We start from the raw sequence: 13,168 nt of genomic DNA on the forward strand, positions 1-13,168 counted from the left end.
TTGCCAAAGCTTTATTATGCTCACATGTACGGAGGCTGATATAACGCACCGTTCAAAAGTTTGGGGTGGGTGAGATTTTTTTTATGTATTTGAAAGAAGACCAAAAATACAGTAATTTTCAAGTAATATTTGAATATATTGTAAAATGTAATTAATTCCTGTGATGCAAAGCTGAATTTTCAGTCTTCAGTGTCACATGATCCTTCATAAATCAATCTAATATGCTAATTTGCTGCTCAAGATAGCCTACATTTGTTATTATTATCAATGTTGAAAACAGCTGTGCTGCTTAGGATCTTTGTGACTTTTTATCAATTAATGCATCATTGCTGAACAATTCAATGCTCAATGCATACATTGGCAGGAAATGTTTTTGGGTTTACAGTAAAGCACTTACAGTATATGTATGTGCATCCTTCCCTTAATGTGTTTTGTGGTATCCGCCTTTGGAATCACTGGCGCACAATGAGGCATTCTGGCTCAGAGCCCTTTTTTTAAGGCTGACAAGGACAAGATCAGCACTCGGAGAGACAGACAGAGCAGCGTTTTCTTCTTCTTTTCTTGGCTGACAGACAGGCACCACACAAAGAGACAGCAGCAGAGCCCACCTCTAATCTCTGTCAATCTGTCTCTCTCTCGCTGTCTCTCTCCACTAGATACTCTCCACTAATTCCCACACAGCGATTACAGTTATTATCACACTGAAGCAACACAATAAACACAGTCTGATGCTGCCACATCAAGAGACATGTTGACAGTCGGCGTAAGAGAGAGCCAGACAGAGTTTGTTTTGCTTTCTGTTTTTTTTCCCCATCTTTTTCTTCTTTTTTTTACACAGAAGAAGAAGGTCAAGGATTTTCTGCTTAACGATTTCAATATGCCTCTTCAGCTTTGCTCATTAGAATTCAGACTTTTGCTTGAGGAAAAATTAAAACAAACCGTTCATACCTGTATGTACGGCATCTGCTTGTTTTCACTGCAGAATTGTAGATTTTATCTGTCCTTTCCTGCACATGCAAACACATATAAACACACACCGTTTAGAAGATATTAACCAGGATTTGTTAAAGTCAACGTGAAATGCCAATCAACCATTTTATTTAAAATTATTATATTTTCATGAGTTTTATTATTTTGGAATCATGCAAATTAAGACTATTAATACAGGAATTTGTGTTAAATATGGAGATAGAAATCTGATTTCATGTTGACTTTAGATGATGATGATGAATGACTTCTGTTTGATAAATAATGCCACTACCTGTGCTCGTCGCTCCTCCTTTGACAGATTCTCCATGACAAGCTCCAGTCCACTCCCTTCATATGAACCACTCATCTGCTTCTCCCAGCTGCTGCTTATTAAAGAAATAAGCCACAAGAGACCATGTGTTACAGTGATTTACAGTTTCAGTACAGTTACCATGGTAAAATCAATGTAACACAGAATCTTGAGGATTATTGCTTTAATAAAACAGCACAAATAATACTTAAATTAATTACTTTAATTTACCACTTGAACCCCTGGTTTCACAGACGAGGCTTAAATCTAGCCCCAGACTAACATGCATGTTTGAGCTGTTTTAACTGAAAGCAACTTGCTCTCACATATCTTCAAATATGTCATTGTTTTGTCTAAAGATGCACATTTTCTAAGGCACATTTATAAAAGCTACTTAAATACCCCAATTGACCTAAGGCCTAATCCTTGCTTAATCTGGAGCCAGGCCTAATTATAATATAAATAATTCAAATTTTTTACCAAGTAATATTAAGGGCCCTATTTGAACGATCTGAAACGCAAGTATCAAAGGCAAAACGCAAGTAACTTTGTGGGCGGATCTCGGGTTGGTCTGAAGTAGCTTCATTATTTATAGGTGTGGTTTGGGCGTAACGTGCAATAAACCAATCAGAGCATCATCTCACATTCCCTTTAAAAGCAGGCGCGCTTGTTCCATGGCGGATTGCCATTATAACAGCGGATTTGCCAAGCGCACGCAACTTACATGATGGTAATGGTGATTTCGCAGTCTTCAGAATTTTGTTTCCTGGTTCTTGACGGACAACTCACTTTGTCAGATTTCCTTATATCGATGTGTCTTGCCACTATTGACCAAACAGGTTTGATCCGTCATTACTACAATTCGCCTGAATAATTTGGGTAAATGTGTAAGCTAGATTTATGCCTATTTTATGCCATCTTCATGGACACAATGATTTCCCTCGTGTGGTAATATTTTTCCTTGTAATTATGTATGGTTTGCAAAAATGGGAACCGCTGCATCTGTGTAGATGAGAGAAACAAAGTGTAGGCCTATGCGCATTGTGCACACGCTACAATATGGCCCAGCATGCGCCCTTAAAATAGCATCTGAATAATGCGCCACTGTCTTTAGACAAGGTTTTTCCTGGTCAGTGGCAGAATTGTTTTTTGAAACTGCAAAATAGCACCAGGGAACGTTTGCACCGGAACACGCCTCCTCTTTTCGCTGAACCCGAGCACAAGTTCATTCCCTAATGGTCCCTAAATTCGTCTGTGGAGGGAAAAGTCCGCTGTGCGTCGGGTGCAAAATAGGAATGATACATGCGTCGGCGTACAAAGTCATTTGCGCTGGGTGCAAGATAGGGCCCATAGTCTTAAAAGGATAGTTCACCTAAAATGTTTAATTCTGTCATCATTTATTCACCCTCAAGTTGTTCCAAACCTGTATGAGTTTCTTTGTTCTGCTGAACACAAAAGAAGGTCTTTTGAAGAATGTTGATAACCAAACAGTTGATGGACCTCATTGACAGAAATTCATATTGAAATTCATACAGGCTTGGAAAAAATTGATGTGTGTGTAAAAGATTTTTGGGTGAACTATCCCTTTAAATGTTGGCTGTTTATGTTTGCATTAATAGAATGTGCACTCAGAGGTTTATGCATGTGCAACGACTTTAAACGCAGCTGATCCAATCAGAATTCAGAGTCAGAACAAACCCGTTTTTAGTGATGTTGAGTAACGTGTGTTATCCCTCGTGCACCGCTGTTCTAGTTTGGTCTGACTGCAGGATCAGTGCAGACAGAACGTCGTGCCGCTCCGTGTGAGTTCATTAGGTGCCCGGGAAACTGAAGGAGGCTCCGGAGAGAGCCGCGGGAACTTATTCACTGTCTTAAGACTCAATCCTAATCACCTCACTATAGCGTGACTGACAGCAACGCTCTTCAACGTGATTGAAAGTATCGATTGCTCCATCGCTCACTTGCGCTTGCTCTGTAGCCGCGTGCGGGATGCACAATCACAGGCCGCGCTTTCAAAAAGAGATCTCTTCATCTGCCCTAATCATCCAATCAATAATTAGTGTCGGAACAGCGGCACTCTGGCAGGGTTCAGTTAGGCTGCTCTGCTTCACACTTAATTTCTTCATCTCCGTCTTTCTCTGACCACCGGGAAAGGAATGTGCTGAGTCAACTTGACTCTGTCGAGTTGTAAACGCTGTAACACAGTTGACATTGAGATTCACAGACCCCCTCGGCGCGAGTGTGTGCGTGCATCCTGCCATGAAACGTCGGCACTATTGCTGTCACCTTCAGGAATGGCAGAGAGCCAGCTTGAACTGGTGAGGAGAGCTGCCGTCCGCCTCATGGACATGCAGAAGTTGTTCATCTATAATGTCAGTCTTTACTCAGATCTTATTTTAGTGTATTCAGTTGTGTTTAAGTCGAGGAACATCACTAGTACTGTAGCTATTAGTGATTCAGACACTCAGAACACCTCAGGAACCGCATAGTAACACCCTGGCAACAACCAGGTAAGCATATAGCAAAGTGTTAAAACACTCAGAATGCTTTAGCAACTTCATAGCAACACCCTGGCAACCACCCATAATAACCTACAGTAGTATCTATACTGCAAAATGTTAAAAACTCAGAAAACCTCTGCAACTGCATAGCAACACCTTGGCAACAACCAGGGGTGCGTTTCCCGAACAACGACATAACTCGCTGCTTAACTACTGTACCATAGTACGATGCATCGTTGAAGAAATCAACTAGCTAGTCACGACTGTTTCCCGAAACCATATTGTCGCAAATTGGTCATTCAACCACGTTGGTTTATGACGTCACGCAGGTGGTGGAGTAATAACTTCTTTTAATGAAACTGTTTGAGATCAAATTAATGCTAGATGTTTTGCTATAAATTACAGACATGGCATCTGAGGACTATTTAAAAAAATTGTTCTCATTTTGCTTTATTTCCAGATTTAATAAAGTTAAAGATTCCAGCTCGTTTTTGCGTAGTACTAGAGCACGTTCGCACATGCGCACTATCCAAAAACGACGATTTAAATCTCTTGACAAACCAAAATACGAAAACTAAAAATACTAAAAACTAAAAATAAATTACAATTGTATGTATTCTAAATAAAAGATATAGATTGTACTGAATTTCAGCTTGCTTGTTTGACTTAAGATAAGGATTTATTGACTCCACACGTCATGCAAACAAGAAACTATGCTTCAAACCACAGGTCGAGAGCTGTCGATGGTTTCGGAAACACAGACTCGTTGAACTGCTGATAACGACGGAACTTGCGACCATAGTTGGCTAACGATGCTTTTGGGAAACGCACCCCAGATAAGCACATACCAGTGTTAAAACACTCAGAACACCTTAGCAACACCCTGGCAACAACCAGGTAAACATTATAGCAGTGTTAAAACACTCATAATGCTTCAGCAACTGCATAGCAACACCCTGGAAACCACCTGGAATAACCTATTGACCGCACAGCAAAGTGTTAAAACACTCAGAACACCTTAGCAACAGCATAGCAACCCCCTGGCGAGATGATCTCCCACACAGTGTCTCATGTTCTGGTGTGATGCTGCTGATGCCTGTTTACGGGAGATGATGACTCATCTGTAGCCATGTGAATGGAAGAAGTTTGATTTAACACTGAAATCATGAATAAACATTTTTCCATTCTGAATCAGGACTATATGTTTTTGCATACAACATATATTTGTTGCATTCTTGGCTTTTTTATATTAGGTAATAATAATAATAATGTATTTATGTTTGTGTGTATAATATATATGGATATCTATCTATTCTACTTGCTACTAAGTGCCTCAAAACAGAAGTCTGATTATCTTTGAAAGATGTTATGCCACTAACCTGACCATTTTTGGCAAAACCAGCACTAGCACTTTAGCAGTGAGCGGCTCTCATCTCATATCACAAGCAGCTGATCTGCACTGGGAATTACGCATCAAAATAATAAATAAGAGGCCTCAAAGAGTGTCCAAAGTGTCTTTGTGTTTCTTCAAGTGTGTGTTGTGTGCGTTAGTGAAATCAGAGGATTTGATTACCGTCTGTGTGTTAGAACGGAGCGGAGTGAAGAAGCCTGTAGCAAGCTGTTTTGTTGCTGCTTTGGCTCTCTGGCTGCCTGCAGGCAAGACCTCTGTGAGCAGAATGAGTGAAGCAAAGTCCCTGCAGGCAAACACACAGAGAGACAGAGATGGATCAAGAAATGTTCATGTTTGCACACCATTCACGGACCGCTGTTTTCCTTTTACTTACAGAACTGGCCAGAAAAAAAAATATTAAGTCATTGTTTAATCATGGTTATTTTGTGGAATAATTCACCCAAATCATTATCGTGTCATTATTTTCCTCTCTCATATCATTTCACAACCATAGTCTGGAATTTTTGTCTAAAACACAGGATTTTTTGACATATTGTCAAACAAAAAGTATACCATAAATTGTCAATATGACTCATACAGAATATTTAAAGTTACAAAAAGCGCTACAAAAAGTACAGTACAAAAGTGCATCCATAAAAAATGAAATTAAAAAAATGTCAACAACAGGTAGAATACAATATACATCCAGTGTCAGTGTCTCCAATTAAGACACAAACACTATCTTAAAAAGATGGGGTTTTATGTGTCTTAAAACTACCTAATGTTGTGGCATTCCTAACAATTAAAGTTAGTGCATGTTTAAGGAGAAAAGAGTCGGCGGAGCGAAGAGATCGAGCGTAATTAAATCACATATATATGATGTTGCAGTTCATTGTACAGCTTTATATCTTAAAATAAGAGTTTTAAAATCAATATGGGCATGGACCGGAAGCCAATGCATGTTCCTAAGCACCCCGGAGATATGCTGACGAGGAGGAGTGTGTGTAAGAACACGTGCAGCTGAGATCTGAATGTGTTGCAGGCGCTTGATAGACTTTGCAGGTAGGCCAAGATAAAGGGCATTACAATTATCAACCCTAGAGGTAACAAGTGCATGGACAAGACTTTCTGCATCAGGTAATGAAAGAAAAGGCCTAATCCTGGCAATATTCCTGAGATGAAAAAATGTAGATTTTGAAATGCTCTATTCTCATTACTGTAAGTCAGATTCAATGTTTTAGATCATTTAGATTTAATTCGTTTTTACATATTTATACAATATTACAGTATACAATATTTATACATTATTGTTCAATACATACAAAATAAAATTGTATATTTGTTTATTTTAATTGTGGGGTGAAATGAGACTTGAACTTGTATTTGTGAGATTCTCCCTTGAGTTGAGTTTGTATTTATTTTAATGCTGAATATTCCTATAAGGTCTGTTTATGATAGATGCTGTTTGGTTTCAATTATTTAGTGAGATGCTCTGAGGACAAGCTTTTTTCCTTCACCTTTTTTCTGTCTGTCTTGTATCAGAAGTACAGTGAGCACACTGGTAACTGCATTACAGTTCTGACCCAAAGCCGCAGCAGCCATCGGCTAATTGGTGCAGGTCTGAGGCCGGGTCACCCGATAATTAACCAAAATTGGTTGTAGCTTTAAAAACCTTTCTATATATAAAATCCCATATACAGGGTGAAATGAGGTATGAGGAAGAGAAATCTGTTGATGTGTGGCAAAAAAGTTTTAGTGATAAAAGTTACATCTGACAGTTGCATGCCATCATTTTAATTCAATTTGTTAATATTTATACTAAATTATAATATTTAATATTCACAGTAACACTTTATTTTGACACTTTAATAACTATAAGTAACTTTGCAACTACATGTCAACTTATTCTACAAACCCCAACCAAACAGTTTTACTCATACTCTAATGAGTTAGCTGACATAGTTGCAAAGTTACACTTAGTTAGTAGTAGCATGTCTAAAGTGGACCAATTAAAATGTGTTACCATATTTACAATTTAGATAATGTATGTAACTATACAATTATCGGTCCCACTTTATATTAGTACATTGAAATTAATAATTTGATACAATGGACTTATTGTTTACATATATATGTTTTTACATGGTACTTATATTTTAAAAATACCTGCATGTAATTACAGATGTCATTAATCTATGTAATTATATTTATAATTACACTGTTGACCCTTTCCTTACACCTTAACCCACCCTTAAACCCACCACACCTGTCCCTAACCGTACCCGGATCACACCTGATCAAAGTGTTTTACAATACATCATGAACACAATAAGTACATTGTACTTATTTTTCGATGTAAGTACATACTTAATATAAAGTGGGACCCAATTTACTATGGTATCAACGTTACTTTGAGTTTCTTTAGCGTTGACTACTGACATTTGACAACCTTAGTGCCGAAGATCAAAAACACGGCGGTATGTGCTCTTTAAAATACAACAAAACCACGGCTTCTGCACAACACTGGGCTTGTATATGTTTTTGAGTGTTTTTGTCACAAGTCATTGAGATCTGTGAGCAGTTCACTCGGTTAGGATTCTGCTCGTCTGTTTCTGCAGGATTATCCTTCCATGCATTCAGCATTTATGAGTTCTCTCAGAAAAGAAGTTGCTAACACTGTATTTTGATGGTCCACTTTAGACATTATACTATGTTGCAACTACACTCTATATTATTACTAGAGCGTCTGCTTAATATCTGCTAACACTTTATTCTGATGCTCCCCAACAGACACTCTACTGACCATAGTGGACCATTGAAATAAAGTGTGACCTAGAAGTTTCTGGAAGATCAGCCATTCACAGATCTGTGCTGAGGAAACAGCTTTGTTGGACTTTGACTGAGAAAAGCATGATTTGGGGTGAGCTTATTCATATTCATAGGTCATATCTACATATTCATATTATTATTAACTTATAATTGGCAGCATTGTCAGTTTAAAATCTAATCCTTTTATTATGCACAGTTTTAGGAATGTACAAATCTTCTGATGGAGAAACTTTTTTAATGCCAAATACATGTTTAAATGATAATGGACTAATAAAGGTCTAAAATTAATCAAATAAATTTGCCCTCTTTGTACAGATGAATTTAATGAATTCAGCAAGTATTAAATATTAGTGAAACACGGTATAATACCGTTATAATGTCAAAGCATTGCATAATGTGATTATATACAACTATTATCTTATGAATTTAATATTATGCACCTCAAACATTTGCATGTATCAAAAGTTAAAAGGATTGATGGCTATAGGTTGAAAAAGTGTTTATGTATAAGCACACTTTACGTGAGTACTTATGAGATCACGTTGGTAAATTACACATTTATTTTAGATGGAACGTTTTTTTTTTTATGTTTACATACAATATCTCTTAACCACAGAGAGGACAAACCCGCTCTCGCCGCCGATGATAGGTTCTGCCACATTTGCATTCAGAACGGCAGTTTGCGATTTACCGAAAATGAATATTCAGGTGCTGTTTAGCACATCTCTACAGAAGTATATTTTGAGGATGTATTTACTTGAGAGAAAATGGACATCAATTTGCAAAAATAGAGCCCATTTTCCAACTCTTCTCTTCCAGTCACAGAGTCTCTAGCTGTGAAGTGTTGTTCTTTTAACCTCCCTTCATGCGCCAAAGTAGCTCAATTTGCTAAGGGCCTGTTGGAGAAGAAGCGTACTACAGAAACAATCGCTTACGTAATGTTGAAGTGTAGCTCTCTGTAGACACTCCACTGAAGCCCACAGAAAACGCGTTCCCACCGGCTCCTCTGCGCTGAGGAATCGCTCACCTCATCCAGTAAACGAGTCAGAGATAATGTACAGTCAGCCGGTCATTATCACAAAATAAACCCTGACTGGGTGATCTGTATCATCCTGAAGAGGCAAATTTTGTGATAATGAACGTCTGACTGTACATTATCCTACTTATTACACGGCGACGTAACAAATAAATAAGTGGACTTCACATATTGCTTAGAGAATCGCTTATTATGTGAGAAGAAAGACAGAGTGAAGTTGCCTGGGTTAATTATTTTGTTTAATGATCATCAGTATACACAAAATATTTGACCAGAGTGACCTGATGAACCAATCAGAATCGATTATTGCAGAGAATTGTGAACTATTGTGAGTTATTTAGTTGGCTAGAAACCTGAACGGCATCATTACATAGATTAAGTTTCATTGTAAGAATGATAGTCTGACAGTTGCTGATATAATTTACATCAGAAAACATCTGTCAGGAAGCATACTGTATATGTGACCCTGAACCACAAAACCAGTCACGAGTCACACGGGTATTTGTGGCAATAGCCAACGATACATTGTATGGATCAAAATTATCCATTTTTCTTTTATGCCAAAAATCATTAGGATATTAAGTAAAGATCATGTTCCATGAAGATATTTTGTAAATTTCCTACTGTTGATTAAAAAAATATTTTTGTGAGTGAATGCAGCACAATCGTGAACATAAATGCACAACTTTAAAGGAGATTTTCTCAATGTTTCGATTTTTTTGCATCTTCTGATTCCAGATTTTCAAATAGTTGTATCTCGACCAAATATTGTCCTATCCTAACAAACCATACATCAATGGAAAGCTTATTTATTCAGGTTTTGTGATCCAGGGTCACATCTATTGTATATTAAATATATTACACTTAGGTTTTCTACTTTGGTGCGTGTGAATGTACAGTATATATATATATATATATATATATATATATATATATATATATATATATATATATATATATATATATTGTACTGATTACAAGTAATGATTTCTCAGACTAACATTTAATTAAACATGAACTGAAATAAATATGTATCATCAAAGAGCATTTCTAGTATTATCTCAAGATAATAGTGGTAAAAAGGACATGCATGTTTTTATGTATAATCGGAATATGTTGATTACATAATCGGAAGATGGTGTGTATGTAAACATGATCACTGAGTAATTATAATTCCAGTATCTTTCCCGTTTTCCATCACTGCCAGCAGACAGGTGCTTGGTTCAAATCAAACGTATCAGTCTTGTTTAATTGGCGAGAGAGAGAGAGAGGGAGGGGGGGGAGGGGCAGGGGGTAGGGGAGAGAGAGAGAGAGAGAGAGAGAGAGAGAGAGAGAGAGAGAGAGAGAGGGGCGGGGGGTAGGAGAGAGAGAGAGAGAGAGAGAGAGAGAGAGAGAGAGAGAGAGAGAGCTAACGGAGTGCCTGCAGTCCGATGCGTGTGAATTGAGTTTGGTTTTGGTTGAAGGGATCTGAGTTAAGGTGCTTTCATATTACTGTGCATGACAAACAATGAGCAGGGGAACCAATTAGTCTGTTGAGCTGAGAAAAAAACTCACGTCTAGTAAATCCCAGCAGATCTGTTATGATTCATATCCAGGAAGCATTTAGCTGACTATTTCTTTGTTTGCCAATGGCTTAATTATGGAACCACTGTAGCGTTGTGTCTCCCCCGAGGGCGACTTGTTGGAGAAGAGCCAAGTGCATTTTTTAATGCACCAAGTGTGTTTAGATGGCAAGTATGAGAGTGTGTGTGTCTGTGTGTGGGTGTGTGTGTACTGCAGACAGTTTCCATGAAAAAGCACAATGCTATTGACAGAATCAGTGTGTGGATGTAGTTCTTTGGCTATAGGCATAAAGTAGGGGTGGATATGAACTCATTTTATCACATTAATGCTATGTTTCACAATATAGTAATTTTATAAAATGCATCATTTGGTAAAGACTAGCTACCAATTAAAAGTGCTGCATCTCTCTTGATTATTTTCTTTTAAATTTGTTTTATTATTCAAAACATTATGTGATGCTTAAAAAACCTTACAGATATAGTACTGTGGCGGTACCATGGTACAGCGATGGCATTACTTGGTACTCCAAGGTTCCTCCAATAATGGTACTAATATGGTAAATGTAAAAAAAAATATTACCATTGTACTTTTTGGTGTTATGTGCATGTTATTTTACATTTTTAAATCTTTTTATATAAATTTCAGCTGACATCATTAATCCCTCAACCACCTGACTTTATTATTGCATGCAACACTCACTTTTCACCGTCCAATCAATGGATGAAATCAAGTCCCTCCCATCCTAATTTTTTTTTCTCCTTAAATAAAGCTTGTATCAAATTTAAAACACACATTTCTAAAGCCTCTAAATTATCAGCATGATCAAAAGTTTGATTAAAACCTGTTGCACACAATCTACTACAATGACAATGTCATCTAATTGATAGTTTATAGACTTTTTATATGTAAGAGTACATTTTATATAGTTAATAATATTTCAAGATGAACAACTTATGTTTACTTATCAATACATTTTTTTTTTTTCAATCATGTTAATATGTGAATATCAAATATGATCCATCAGACTTTCGAGGAACGTTTATTATATTGCATGGCATTATATGTTTTGCCCCACAATACAAACTACAGAGATTTGATCATAAATCTAAGCATTTAAATATAATCTTACAAAGACGTATTATTGGAAAGATATAGTCCCAACTGATATTCATGTGCATTATGTGTAAGTCTGTGATACTGTTATGAAGATCTTGGCCACATAAATATCAGCATCTGCTGCAAATATTAGATTTGCTTAGTTTTGGCCTCAGAATAAAATTGAGGTGTTTTTTCCTCGAGTATGAGCTTTATATTCTCACTATCACACTGTATGAGCCATTAAAGCCCAATGTAACAACAACAACAAAATAACAATGTTTCTAAAAGTTCATTAAACAAAAAGAGGATTTCATATGTCAGGCTTTACAGGGTTAAATATCCCGTTTTTTTGATACGTGTCAGATTACAGAATGGCTGTTTGTATCATGTTGTCTTCATGAATGCTTCAGTGAGTAGGTAATAGGAGGGACTTTATTCACTTGTCAGACCCAGTATGTCCACAGAACACTGATTTTGTCATATGATGTGTTTTTTCTGTGTATTCTCCGGCACAGAGGTTGATGAGGGCCGTGTAATGATCGCATTAGTCTGGTCTCACTTTACAAACACTCTCTTTTATCCGGCAGTCAAACAATGGCAGCGCAGAGTGGAACAACAAAGTCAACGAGAGTGGAATGTCGTTTGACTTCATTCATCCCTCGCGCTCTCTTGTTCGCTCCTTTTCTCTGCTTTGTACCTGTGAATACAAATATGTTCCTTTTTTCCTCTCTTTATTTGTGTTCTTTATCAGAGTTGAGTGTGCTTTACCTGTGTGTGTGTGTGTGTGTGTGTAGGCTTTGATAGCGGATCCGTTAGCTTCCCCCTCAGGCAAGACGCCTGTGTTTCCTACACACACACACACACACACACACACACACACACACACACACACACACACACACACACACACACACACACACACACACACACACACACACACACACACACACACACACACACACACACACACACACACACACACACACACACACACTCTCATTGTCATGTTCTTTCTGTGCTAAATGCCCCCTGGCTCTACCTAGCACACAATATGATCATTGAGCTCCACAATGGCTCTGACAGTGCTGCTTTTACAGAGTTGGCAGATACCTATTTCCAGAGAAGAAAAGTAACACTTGCTCTCTGTCTGGGAAAATTTGTATGTGTTGTGTTGTGTGTCTTTTTGTGTTATCCTTCCGTTTGTTTCCACAGGAAGACACTGAAAAGGTGGAGTGTATGTGCTGGATTCAATGTTTTAAGAAATTCTCTTGTAAATTAAAGTTCAGGTCTTGTCGTTTCTTTGGCATCCCTCCACAATTCCAAGACAAAGGCCTGTTCACACCAAGAACGATAACTATAAAGATACCATTTCAGCATCCACACCAGCTGATGAGGTCGTTCTATTTGTTCTAAGCGCGCACTTGTCTGTCACTTTAAATGCTCGAGCTCGAGGATGGATTCTGATTGGCTGT

The 13,168-nt window shown here is 37.7% G+C and overlaps 1 protein-coding gene across 1 annotated transcript in view; it reads right to left on the bottom strand.

Annotated features, from left to right (window-relative positions):
* The window catches only part of LOC307001235 (uncharacterized protein), a gene marked incomplete at its 5' end in the record, with an annotated part of 72,876 nt that overhangs the window by 36,932 nt on the left and 22,776 nt on the right, over positions 1–13,168 (bottom strand). Inside the window, 3 exons of the mRNA XM_079617458.1 lie at positions 949–1,007; positions 1,262–1,352; positions 5,354–5,474. Coding sequence (XP_079473584.1) covers positions 949–1,007; positions 1,262–1,352; positions 5,354–5,474 — 271 coding nt within the window. The remainder of the gene's footprint in view (positions 1–948; positions 1,008–1,261; positions 1,353–5,353; positions 5,475–13,168) is intronic.

The sequence above is a fragment of the Phoxinus phoxinus genome, assembly GCF_949152265.1.
Source record: "Phoxinus phoxinus genome assembly, chromosome: 7".
In the NCBI taxonomy this organism is placed as follows: Eukaryota; Metazoa; Chordata; class Actinopteri; order Cypriniformes; family Leuciscidae; genus Phoxinus; species Phoxinus phoxinus.